At 35.3% G+C, this 12,112-nt stretch overlaps 1 protein-coding gene across 1 annotated transcript in view; it reads right to left on the bottom strand.

The window, feature by feature from the left end:
- Positions 1-11,501: 11,501 nt before the first annotated feature.
- Positions 11,502-12,112, bottom strand: part of IQCM (IQ motif containing M) — a gene marked incomplete at both ends in the record, with an annotated part of 298,165 nt that continues 297,554 nt past the window's right edge. The window contains one exon of the mRNA XM_081092768.1: positions 11,502-11,605. Within this exon, the coding sequence (XP_080948894.1) occupies positions 11,502-11,605 (104 nt within the window). The remainder of the gene's footprint in view (positions 11,606-12,112) is intronic.

Below are 12,112 nucleotides of genomic sequence, written 5' to 3'. Positions count from 1 at the left end.
TCATTTTTAATGTCTATGTTCCACACTAGAATGTAAATTATGAAAGCAAAGACATGTTTGTATTACTTAATCTTATATTTACCTGTGTATTGAAGAAGAGTGTGTGATACATATTAGCAGCCCAATCAGTATTTGTTAAATAAAAAAAAATGTGTTGATATAATTATGCTAAGATGGTCTAATACAACTCTCTCTAGAGATAGTCTTGCCAATACACACAGATTTCCTGGTGTTTGCTGTTGACCAGTCTTCTTGCCTCCAGGACACATGTGGGTGGCACTACCAAAACAGTTTTCCTTCTTCTGTGCTTCTGTGGCCTACACATTCCCACTCTGCTTCCTGAATGTGTGGCACATTGTTTCTCGAGACTTGGCGTTATATTTATTTAGTCAGGTTGTGTTTTTATATGTTGCTCTGGGAGTTATTTGCCTATAAGATGATTTTTCCCAACTATGTTCTGATTTATTGTGATTTTACACTTCAACTCTAAAAAGCCAATCTTCATGCCTGGTTCCAAAGTTCTTGGTGACACCATATCATTGCTTCTTATTCTCAAAGTCACAGTGGTTTCTTGTGACCTTCACTTACTGAATCATTTGTCCCCTAGAAAAACTGGTTCATTTTTCCTTGTAACACAATAGTAATCTGTGTGTTTTTTTTTTAATTTTATTAGTTAGGTTTTCTTACTGTTGAGAATATCAATCTTCATCTTTGGGGTTATGACATGCAGAAACAGGCTTTTATATGCTCTTGGTTATAAGTCAGTTTCTTTTAACATGGATGGGACAATTATATATTATTTTTGTATAACTATGTCAATTTTTTTAATTTACTATACTCTACATATACATACCTCCTCCACAGAAACCTCTAAAAATGTTGTGAAGAAAAATAAAAATTTCCACTCTTATAAATGAAAAAAATGGAAGCTTGGCAGGTATAGATTTCCCCAAGAACATTACTATAACAAATAGAATTTCATATAAATAAAATACCTACCTATATTCAAACCCAAGTTCATGAAACTGCAAAGCCTGTTCTTTTTCTACTATATTATTTTCCTAATTTACTGAGTACAGAGCTCCGACTTTTTGTGACTGTGACCTATCTAACCGTCCTAGAGGATAGTCTTTGTCCAAAATTGCTTTCTTATGAGGTCCTGTAGCTGGTGCTTGTGGATTCTCGTTAGGTATGACTGAAGCACTTTACATCCTAAGCCAAGAAAATAGTATAATTAATACATGCTTCAAATCTGCCCATAATTCCGAGTTAGCTCATTTTTTCCCTATTACCAGTCTTTTCTTGTAGTGTATTCATATGGGACAGTGATTCTAATTGGGGGCAATTTAGCTCCCCAATGAATATTTGGCAATGTTTGAAGACATATTTAGTTGTCACAACTGTGGAAGCACTACTGTCATCTATTAGGTAGAATACAAAGATAATGCTAAGCATCCTACAGTGCACGGAACAACCTTCCATAACAAAGAATGACCTGGCCCAAAATGTCAGTAGTACTGAAGCAGAGAAACCTTAATCTAGGAGCATGAAACACAAAAAAGCTTGATTGAATGTGAATGACAGGATTTAAAGTCCAGGCTCATTCACTCTCTAACATCCCTAAACAACAAGTATATAGACCCACAAAATGGGAATGATAATATGTACCTGACATAGAATATTGTGATGTTTCAAGGATGTAAAGTTATATAAACAGCTAGAGCACTGCTTAAAATATTGTGAACACTCATATGTATTCCCTTTTGCTGTTGCTAGTGTTATATCCCTCTTACTTCTATGCCAAACAACTGAGCGTTTCTGGTTTTCCTTAAAGAATACAGCCTAGCCTTGCCTCCCCAAAAGAACTGCTTTGTTGGTTTAGGGAAAAACAAAATTTGAGGGTTAATATGAGCACTCCTTTTTCTTTTATACCACACCATGTCTGCTCGGAAAACTGAGCATCTGTGATCACTTTACACTTTTTCTGATCCTTTCTGTGAACTAGCAGATTGATTTTTAAGCTTATCCTGTTGACATTTTCAGTTCCTAGGAAGTAAGACATTTGTTTTGCTCGAAGCTTTGTCCCTGTGGATAACTCTATCCTGATGGCACCCATCTTTTAGGGATTTCAACAATCCCCCAAATAAACCCAAGTCCATCTGCTAAAGAACCTAAAAAGAGTCAGAAGTGTGATTGAAGGAAATTGAGCCTTTTGGTCTCCATTCCCTTTGGATTTTCTTTTTGTTTGGTTTTCAAAAAACTCTAAATTTGCCAAGGAACAAATACTGCTTCCCACAAGTTAATGCCTGTGTTCCCAGTAATATGAGAAATGGGGCTGGGGGAGGTATTGGCTAGAGAAAGTTATGACTGGAGAATGTAGGTAGATCAGCTGCAGTGAAGGAGAGAAGATATTTCAGTGTAATGGATTTTAAAAACTTTCTCCCACTATTATGTTTTAATGTGTGGAATTCACATTTTGCATAAAGGAAAGTGACTTGATAAAAATCTAGGCACAGATTAAGCTTAGATTCAGGCATGTTGTGAGCCTCAGTTAGTGTCTTCATCCATATCATGAAGGTAAAAACATAGTCTCAGCGTAATTTTAAGAATTAAGACTGCTCACCTATCTACAAGGACCAGGTGCATAGTACACATTCAACATTACTACTATTGAGTTTTCCAATACCTCTCATGTTCATAGTCTCTAACACTCCTGGGGAAGAGGAAAACCTGGCATGCTCCAACACAGAGATTTTATCAAGAAGTTCTAATCACTTAAAATCTGATTTATCATATTATTATTTTTTTTAATTTGCTGGTTTTCTTTCTTTTTGTATTATTCTCTGATACAGAGCTAGATGAAAAGATTTCTGTTGTTATCTTTCAAACTAATGCTTCTTATATGCAAATAAAAAGGAAATTCACCACTCTTTGATCTATTCTAGAAACAAATCTTAATCATGCATTAAGCGTATTCATTTGTAATTTGGAGTCCAGCTAGCATCATCAATACATACTGTAAACTACACTCTCTAGTTGGAACAAATAGAAATGATAGAATGTGTGTGTATATGTAATAATTAACAATACTAGTTATTCTTAGAAAAAAAAAAATGTTTCCATGACCAGATTGAACAGAAAAATCAGGGACTGAAGCTACAAGCCTGCTGGGTTCCAAGTAGAGATGATGAAGAATTGGCTCTTGAGGGGTAGCAGGCTGGACTGGAACTTCAAGCCTATACAGGTAGACTGAAAATCTTCAGGGGCCCTGAGGCTGTAGATTGTACAGAGCTGCATATTCTATGAGGGTCAGGGTGGGACATAATCCAATAACTTGGACTACAGCCAAGCCTCCCTTTAGGTAAATGGCCAGGTCTATGATAAATCCAAGATCAGTTATATTTGGCCACCACTATTATTCCAGATTCTACATGGATGAAATGGAAGTCAAGAGTAGGCAACCACAAAAACACTAGTATGTATGCTAACATTTGTAAAAGTAATAAACCATTAGAGGAGAAAAGAGTAAACAAAACAAATCTATCAATCCAACAGGAGGGCAATAAGAAAAAAATAAGCAAAGGGAAAGCATAATAAACAGAAAACACACAATGTTAAAGAAAGCTCCGAATTCAATAGTCTGAAATGTGAAGTGAGAAATTTTAAAAATTAAAATTTTTAAAAATTTTATAAACTAATCTAAATTACATGAATTAAAGAGTAGGTAGACATTAAAAAATATTTACAATGAGTAATATCATGTTACATATTAAAATTAATAGGATGCCAGTAAAGCATTGGTTATATAGAACACCTATTTATGATATAAGAGTTTCAAGAAAGTTTGCATAGATACAACACAATAAAGACCACATATGACAAACCCACAGCTCGTATCATGCTCAACATTGAAAAGATAAAAACTTTTTCTCTAAGATCAAGAATAAGACAAGAATGCCAATTCTCTCTACTTTTATTCAGAATAGTACTGGAACTCCTAGCCACAGCAATCATACAAGAAATAGAATAAAAGACTTGCAAATTGGTAGGAAGAAAGTAAAAAAGTCACTATCTTCGGTCAACATATACTATATGTAGAAAACCCAACAGATTCCACCAAAAGCTATTGAAACTAATAATCAAATTAAAGAAAGTTGCGGTATACAAAATTAATACTCAAAAATGTTTCATTTCTGTAAAATGGAGTTCCATCAAAAAATTAAAAATAGAACTGGTATTTGACCCAGTAATCCCACTTCTATGAATATATCCTAAGAAAGCCAAAACACCAATCAGAAAGGATATATGCACCCCTATATTCATAGCAGCACAATTTACAATACTAAGATCTGGAAACAGCCCGAGTACCCATCAATATGTGAGTGTATAAAAAATCTGTGGAACATTTACAACATGGGATACTATACAGCTATAAAAAGAAAGGATCTCTTACCCTTTGAGACAGCAGGGAAGGACTGGAGAGTATTATGCTAAGTAAAATAAGCCAGGCAGCGAAAGACAAGTATTATATGATCCTACTCATATATAGAATCTAATGAACAAAATAAACTAATGAACAAAATAGATCCATAGCATAGAACCATGGAACAAACTGAAGAATCTCAGAGGGAAGGTGAGGGTGGGTAGGGAGAGATTAACTGATTAACCAGGGAATTTATATGCATATATTCATAGCCCATGGAAACAGACAATAGTGTGGTGAAGGCCTGGGGAGGGGTGGGTGTGGGGTGGAGGGGATCAATGGAGAGAAAAAAAGGGACATTTGTAATACTTTCAAAATAAAGATAAATTTAAAATAAAATTTTAAAAAAAGAAGTTTATAATAAAAGTAATAAGATCCTGGACTCCTGGACTAGCAGAATGAATGTGAGAGTAAACAAGAAAGGGACAAATATAAGAAGTATTTTAAAGAAGTGGGGATTGATAAACTCTCTTACATAAGAAACAAGTTTTAAAAAATGTAATTCTTTGGTTGTTTGATTCAGACTTCGTATTGGCTAGCCTGGCAGTAGGGTTTTAAACCAGGCCTTTCACTATATAAAACCTGAAATAATATATACAAAATTTCTAGAAAGTGATGTCTTTGTGTTTCTGTGAAATTAGTGGTCAGGGGTGACCTGAATGTTACCTGGGATGCTCCAAAACTGGTGTGCACACTGTCTAAAGCTTCTGACAGTAGTCACTCACAAAGAGCTGACAGGCCTTGTTCAAATGCAAACAAAGTAATGCAAGAATCCATTAGGATCCATTAACACCTGGAGCCAATTTAATTGATCAAATTAGCTAACCTATTCTAAAGCTTGTGGAAAAAGCAGGGGTGCAAGCAAGGACTGCAGGGAAATTTTTCCTGTGTCAAGAGAGATTTTTGGAGAAGTTATACTGGGTTGTGTAGTTCCTTTGTGATGTGGTCTAGTTTGGGCCAACATTGTGGATCCTTCTTCTTTCTAGGTGTTTAATATCCACTCACTTTGTCTCCTGGGAGGTACTATGGAACAGGATAAAGAAGACTGGGGTGGGAATCAGAAGATTCTATCCCAATCCCAGCTGAGGCACTAAACTGCTGTAGGACCTCACTTAACTCTCCATTTCAAAGACATATTTTCAGAATCACACATTAGGCAGGTATCATGGTTTATGATGAAAAGCTATAGGACTTACATTTGCATAAGGCACTATCAGTTTTTCTTATAAGCATATTTCACTTATTACAAAATCTCAATATATGTGTTCCATTAATCATCTAACTACATGAGAGATTTACTTCCAGACTAACCAATACATCATCATTGAAACTATACTAATTATATAAATAGTTTAATCTTTAATATATATGTTGTCAAAATGCAGAAAGATTAACTTGATAAATTTTTCCTATTGCATCTTTTTCATTTTTGTGGATTATAAGCAACTGTCAAACCTTTGGGATTTCACCAAATTATCATCCTATCAAAAATAAAGTTATTTTCTGATATTCTTGACTTTTCTTCTATATAGAATTACTTATAGGAATACTATTTAGGATATCAAACATGCTTTCAACTAAGATGAGGCTGCAGTGATATGAGGGAGAAAGTGGAACTGGGATTGTTTGGGACAGTGTGACATGCCCAGAGATCGGATATGTATGGAGTGCATCAAAAGGTCTTCATTTTGAAAAATGCATCATAACTTTTAAATACCTTTATATTCCTTTACATTGGTAGAGACTTTGCTGACTAGCATTATTTAGCAAAGAGGGAAGGAAGGACAGAAAGACGGAAGGAAGGAAGGAAGGAAGGAAGGAAGGAAGGAAGGAAGGAAGGAAGGAAAGGAGGGAGGGAGGGAGGAAACAAGGGAGGGAGGAAGGAAAGAAGGAAGGGAGGGAGGGAGGGAGGGAGGGAGGGAAGAAAAGAGGAGAGGGAAGGAGAGATAATACATGAGTCTGGATTCTGTCACACACAACAGGGTACTACTACCTATATATTGATATTAAAATAGACTTATTAAGAGATATAGACAACTCAAAAAAAGTTGAGATTGCAGAAGTTCTGTGAATAACACCTATAGCCCAGAATCTAACTTGTTAAAATCATGAAGTTACCCCGCAGCTACTAACCTCAGAAGCACCAGGCTGTGCCACTGCCTTGAGGTATTCCAGCAGGACCAATGTTCTGTGCTTGCCCATTATCACTGTATAAGTCACTTCCAAAGAAAAATTTTGTATCGGGGAGGCTGAAAATATAGTTTTGTTTTGTTTTTATTATTATTATTATTTTAGGAATGTATGTTATTTACAATGTGGAATATGTGCAAAACTTAGAGGAAACACAAATAAAAGAAGTCCAATATGAATATATTTAATAACTCCAAAACATGAAATTTTGAGCATTTATTCCAGAAAGAGCAGTCTTGAAGGAAGCGAACTTAAACCAGCATATTTGCTGAAAACATTCAGCAAAGTTATTTAGAATTTTGGTTAAGTTTTCTCTTTCTCTTACACCTTAGTTATGTAAAAATCCTTTTTAAAATGAGAAATTTTAATTCCTCAATATTCTTCCCATTGGAATAAAATGAAAAATTTTTCTGAGATGGCAACCCACTCCTGCCTAACACCATTTATCATACTTTCTTTTCTTGATTGCTTATATAGAAAAATTTGGAAATGGTTCATTTCTATGTCTCCCAACATTGCTCTGTAAGTATTAATTTTCAATTGCCTATTTCCCCAACTGGAAATAGGTGATTTTTATTAAAAAAAAAAAAAAAAAAGGATGGTTCTTATCAGCGTATTACTGAAATTATTTACTTGATGTGATTTTTATTGGAATAACAAAACCAAAACAGAAATAAAAGCCTGGCTCTTTAATCTCAAAAAAGAAAAGCACATATCTATGAAATAAAAGATACAAAGGATTTCCCTTTAAATTGATGAAGGATTCTTGAATTAATTGTACAAGGGATTTAACATCAAAATATTAGAGAACCTAAAAAAGACGGATTTGGATACTTTTGTGATTAAATTCTAAACTAGAACGATGACAATCCAAGTGAAGTTACCTGGAGTTTTTCTTGCTTCCTAAAATAATGAGTGATGAAATTTACCTCCTACAGCAGACAGTATAGAATATTCTCTTCTTTGATGTAAAACTAGGCCCATATTTTCTAGTCCCCTTGAATTTATTTTAGATGGAAGTAGGTGACAAGTTCTCTCCAATAGATAGATAGTAGAAGAGATAAGTCCCAAGTTCTGATTGAAGTGAAAAAGTGGGTATGCTTTTCTCTACATCCTCTTTTTTGTCTACTGCCTATGTGAAGACTGACCCTAAAGAACGGCAAAGCTATTAAGATGAATCTCTGAAAGACTGCGTGGAGCAGAGTCCCTGCTGACTCACTCTGGATTTTGAAGTGAGCGAAAAAGAAACTGTTATTATTGTAAGCCTTAGGGATTTGGGGGGTAATATTTCAACGTGGTTAACCTACTCTGACTAATGTACTTCTTTAAACACAGTGTGCTAAAGGAGAGAGCAGTTAAAAATTTGGCCTACCTATTATTATTTTTTTCTAAATATATTTTTAATGATTTCAGAGAGAGAAAGGGAGAGGGAGAGAGAGATAGAAACATCAATGATGAGACAGAATCACTGATCAGCTGCCTCCTGCATCCCCCACACTGGGGACTGAGCCCACAACCCAGGCATGTGCCCTGACTGAGAATCGAACCGTGACCTCCTGGTTCTTAGGTCCATGCTCAACCAAACGAGCCACGCCAGCTGGGCTGGTCTACCTATTATTGATATAAATCTCTAGCCTCAAGATGGAGTTGCTCTTTCCTCGGGTGCCATGTCAACAAACCAAAACTTAGATAATTTTCACATCCCTGTTAATGCTGCACTGGATGAGAAACTCAGTTTATTCAGTCAGCCAATTCCTAAACACCAAGCCAATTCTGTGCTTTAAACTTATCTTTTTGTTCTTACTCACCCCAAACAAGGTTGACTATGTGACCTCAGCCAATTACATATTTTCTATTTTTTCTCTTCCTTATTCTTTGTCCTATAAAAGCTTCCTGCCTTCCACCTCATTTTGCTTTCTCCAAATGGAGGTGTCCACTTCATGAAGTGTCAAATACAAAGTTTGTTTGTGTCACTTGAATTATCTTTGTTAGTAATTTTTAACACTATTAAAGTTTCCCTAATTCATATTATGTGAAAGTACACTGAAAATTCTAAAGCATTTTATAAAGTTAATGTTATTATTATTAACAACATTAATAAAAAGATTAATAGTTACACAGAATTCAATAGGTGAATTGTGTTTTGGAATGGAAGTCAGGAAAAGGAATGAATACAAAGAAAAATCCCCTTACATCTGAATTTTCTGAGAAATAATCTATGTTGTAGGGTCATGAAAATTTTAACTTTCCACCAATCTAACAGCTACATTTATTAAGAAAAATGTAGATTTATAAGAAAATGGAAAACATTAATTTGAAAGATGTACCAAACCTATGTCTTCATCTTTCATTGTTGTGTGTGTTTTATTCTTAATGCACTTTTATTTAATTTGGCTGAGCTATTTTGAAGATTGTATGACTCTAGTCAGAAGCAGTATTTTAGAACTCAGCTGGGTCACAAGAACTTTCTCATCACTCCATTCTAATTTGCAGTTTTGCTATAATAAAAGCCCTAAATATATTGCTACTGTCTAGACGTTTTATCTGAAACAAGTGTCCTTTGTAGCCTCAGAGGACTTTTTTATTTCCAGTAAATCAAAGTCTGTGAAGAACTGTGGTTCTTATTAAGACATACCCTTCACAGTCCAGCGATTGCCAACAGTGGCAAGCCAATGACAGTTCATTTACATATAAGTGATGACTTCCATCAGGTAGTTGGCTCAAAACCACAATGGACATTTAGAGCACATCCAATATTTCTTCTTCTTTGATGGGTACCAAGTGCCAATTTTTATATGGAAACTAACTATTGAAAAGTGAAGGCTTCTTTTCTCTGACCTTACACTGTGTTCTCCAGCTTGGGAGTGACTTATTGCCACTGAACTTAATGTAAAATCACACCTCTAAAAGACATTCAGTGGTCCTCCTAATTCAGGCTGCTAAAAATCAAGAATAATAGTCAAATGTAGAAAACGTGAGACAAGAACAATTACCTTTTATCAAAAGAAAAATAAACTTCTGCATTCTGACCCTAGTTGTCACAACCATAGCTTAATTTTTGTTTTATTTTTATAACGTAATTTTTATATTCTTTTCTCATAAGTATATTTGCCACTTGAAATAGTGGTAAGTGCTATCCAATGCTTATTAAGAAATTCTATGTTGTAGTTTGTAGTCTTTCATTATAACTCTATTCTTTTGCTCCCTACACCCCCTTTTTTTTTGAATAGCGGTGGCAGAAATCTAGCCAAATTATTTTTATTTTAATAATGCTGTAAAAAAGGAGCAGACTAATGGATCTGTTAACATTCTGTAACTCAACCCATGTTCGATATTTTTTATTCCTTTACTGTGCATTTTCCAGCTTTTTTTTTTTCAGTATTGAAATAAAGAAAAACTTCTTTTTCAAATGAAACTGTCTCAATTACCAACAGAAAGAATATGAATAATTGAATTTCATATAAGCTAACCGCTCCATTTTAGCTAGTCATCACTTGTTTTCTTCCTTTCAAATGTTTCACTGCTAACATTTTCTGGTTAGAGTATCAGCATGATGTTGAGTCCAGCTTGGTTTTGGTTTTGGTGAGGCCCCTACTAAACATGATTCTTTTTTTTTTTATAATTTTTCTTCTTTATTGATTAAAGTATTACATATGTGTCCTTATTGGAGTTGGATTTTCTAAAGATTTCATCCTAATGACTTCTACATGTATTCTACAGTAAACTTCACTGCATAAAGGAGCCTAAGGGAAATTTTTAGAAACCCGTCATTTATAAAAGTAATAGGTCAGGGGTAAGAACTGTAAAAATGGAACACCTGTCATGTAGTTGCTGCCTCTATTCATATCTAATTTCTATGCTATCTTTACAGTCTGGTCCTTCAACTAGTGCTCCTTCACTTGTTTTCCCATCCATTCATAAAGGGAAGGAGAGAAAAAGGGAAGGAGGAAGGGAGAGGGAAGGAGGGAGGGAAGAAAGCAAAGAGGGAGGGAGGGAAGGAGGGACAGATGGTGGATAGATAGATAAATAAAATTAAATTCAAGACTCTTAAGGAACTAGTGTTAGTCACTGTGCTTCAACCCTTTCTGAACAAGGCAAGTAATCAGGAATACTGTATATTAGCTGTCAGTTTTTTTCACTTTAGAGTGATCAATGAGAATAAGGAAAATTACTACTATGACTACACTAATAAAATCATATACTGTAGTTTAAAGCACATTTCAATAAACCATTTCCAAAAAGTTTGAGTTTTTAAAAATAAGAATCTTGAAGTTTCTTTTTGTTGTTGTTGTTCATCCTCACCCAAGGATATTTTTCCATTGAGTTTTAGATAGTGGAAGGGAGAGGGAGAGACAGAGAGAAACATCGTGTGAGAGACACATTGATTGGTTGCCTCCTGCATGCACCCCGGCCAAGGCCATGGAATCTGCAACCAAGGTACATGCCCTTGACCAGAATCAATCCTGGGACCCTTCAGTCCACGGGCTGATGCTCTCTCTACCCACTGAGCCGAATTGGCTAGGGCTTGAGGTTTCTTTATGGAATTTATTGGTGATGGAAGAAAACAACTCTAAGTCCAGTGAAAGGAGTATTTCACAGTGGTTTCAACAGATTTTTTTTTTTTAATGAAGTATATGCAATGAATGGTTCATCCAAAGATGTTTAGAAGTTATAGACTGACTTGATGAAAACCTTTAAATATGTAAAGATGCTTGCCTTTTTGCCTGTTGATACTGAATTAATTCATGGCCAATGTTAACTTATCTCTTTGGGTAGTTACGTTCAATTCTTAAGAGAACAAAATTGTATTGAAAACATTGTTATACTTCTAAGATAAATACTGTTGTCTCATTTTTCTTTCTCTCATAGATGCGCACACTAACTTCCCAACAATCCGGATGTCAGCTCTTTTGAGTATTGGATGTCCACTCACTGTAAGATAAAATATATGATTATTTTAATAAGTGTTTAATTAATATGCCAGAATGTATTATCACCATAATTAGCTAGTTATTAATATTAATAATAGAAAGAGAGCAAAGGAGAGGCTGGACATTATAAGCATGGTTATCTGGGCAGCTTCTCCAAGATACAACTTCAAGCTCCACAGGGAACCACCAGTCCATTTCCTGAAGATCACTGGGGGAAGGGATCGAACAAAGGGGGAGATAGACACATGCACAGTGAAGTTGGGTAAGGTAGGGAAGGTGCTTGCTTGTCAGTCTAGCCTGGGAAACAATGGGTTAGCTCGGCAGGTGGACCCCCAAAGCAAGCACGTGAAATCTTGGAAGGTTAAGATCCGCAAGGCAAAGAGTCCCCCTTCTCTTGTGCTCTTGCCTCTTGCTTTGCTCTTGACCACAGATGATAGCTGTAGTAGAAGATTACTCAACATAGGTAAACTAGAAGGAAAAGTATAACATTCCAAGATCTTGTTCTTAC

The sequence above is a fragment of the Myotis nattereri genome, assembly GCF_964212035.1.
Source record: "Myotis nattereri genome assembly, chromosome: 5".
Classification (NCBI taxonomy): Eukaryota; Metazoa; Chordata; class Mammalia; order Chiroptera; family Vespertilionidae; genus Myotis; species Myotis nattereri.
Note: the sequence above shows the minus strand (reverse complement) of the source record. Positions and strands in the feature narration are given on the sequence as shown.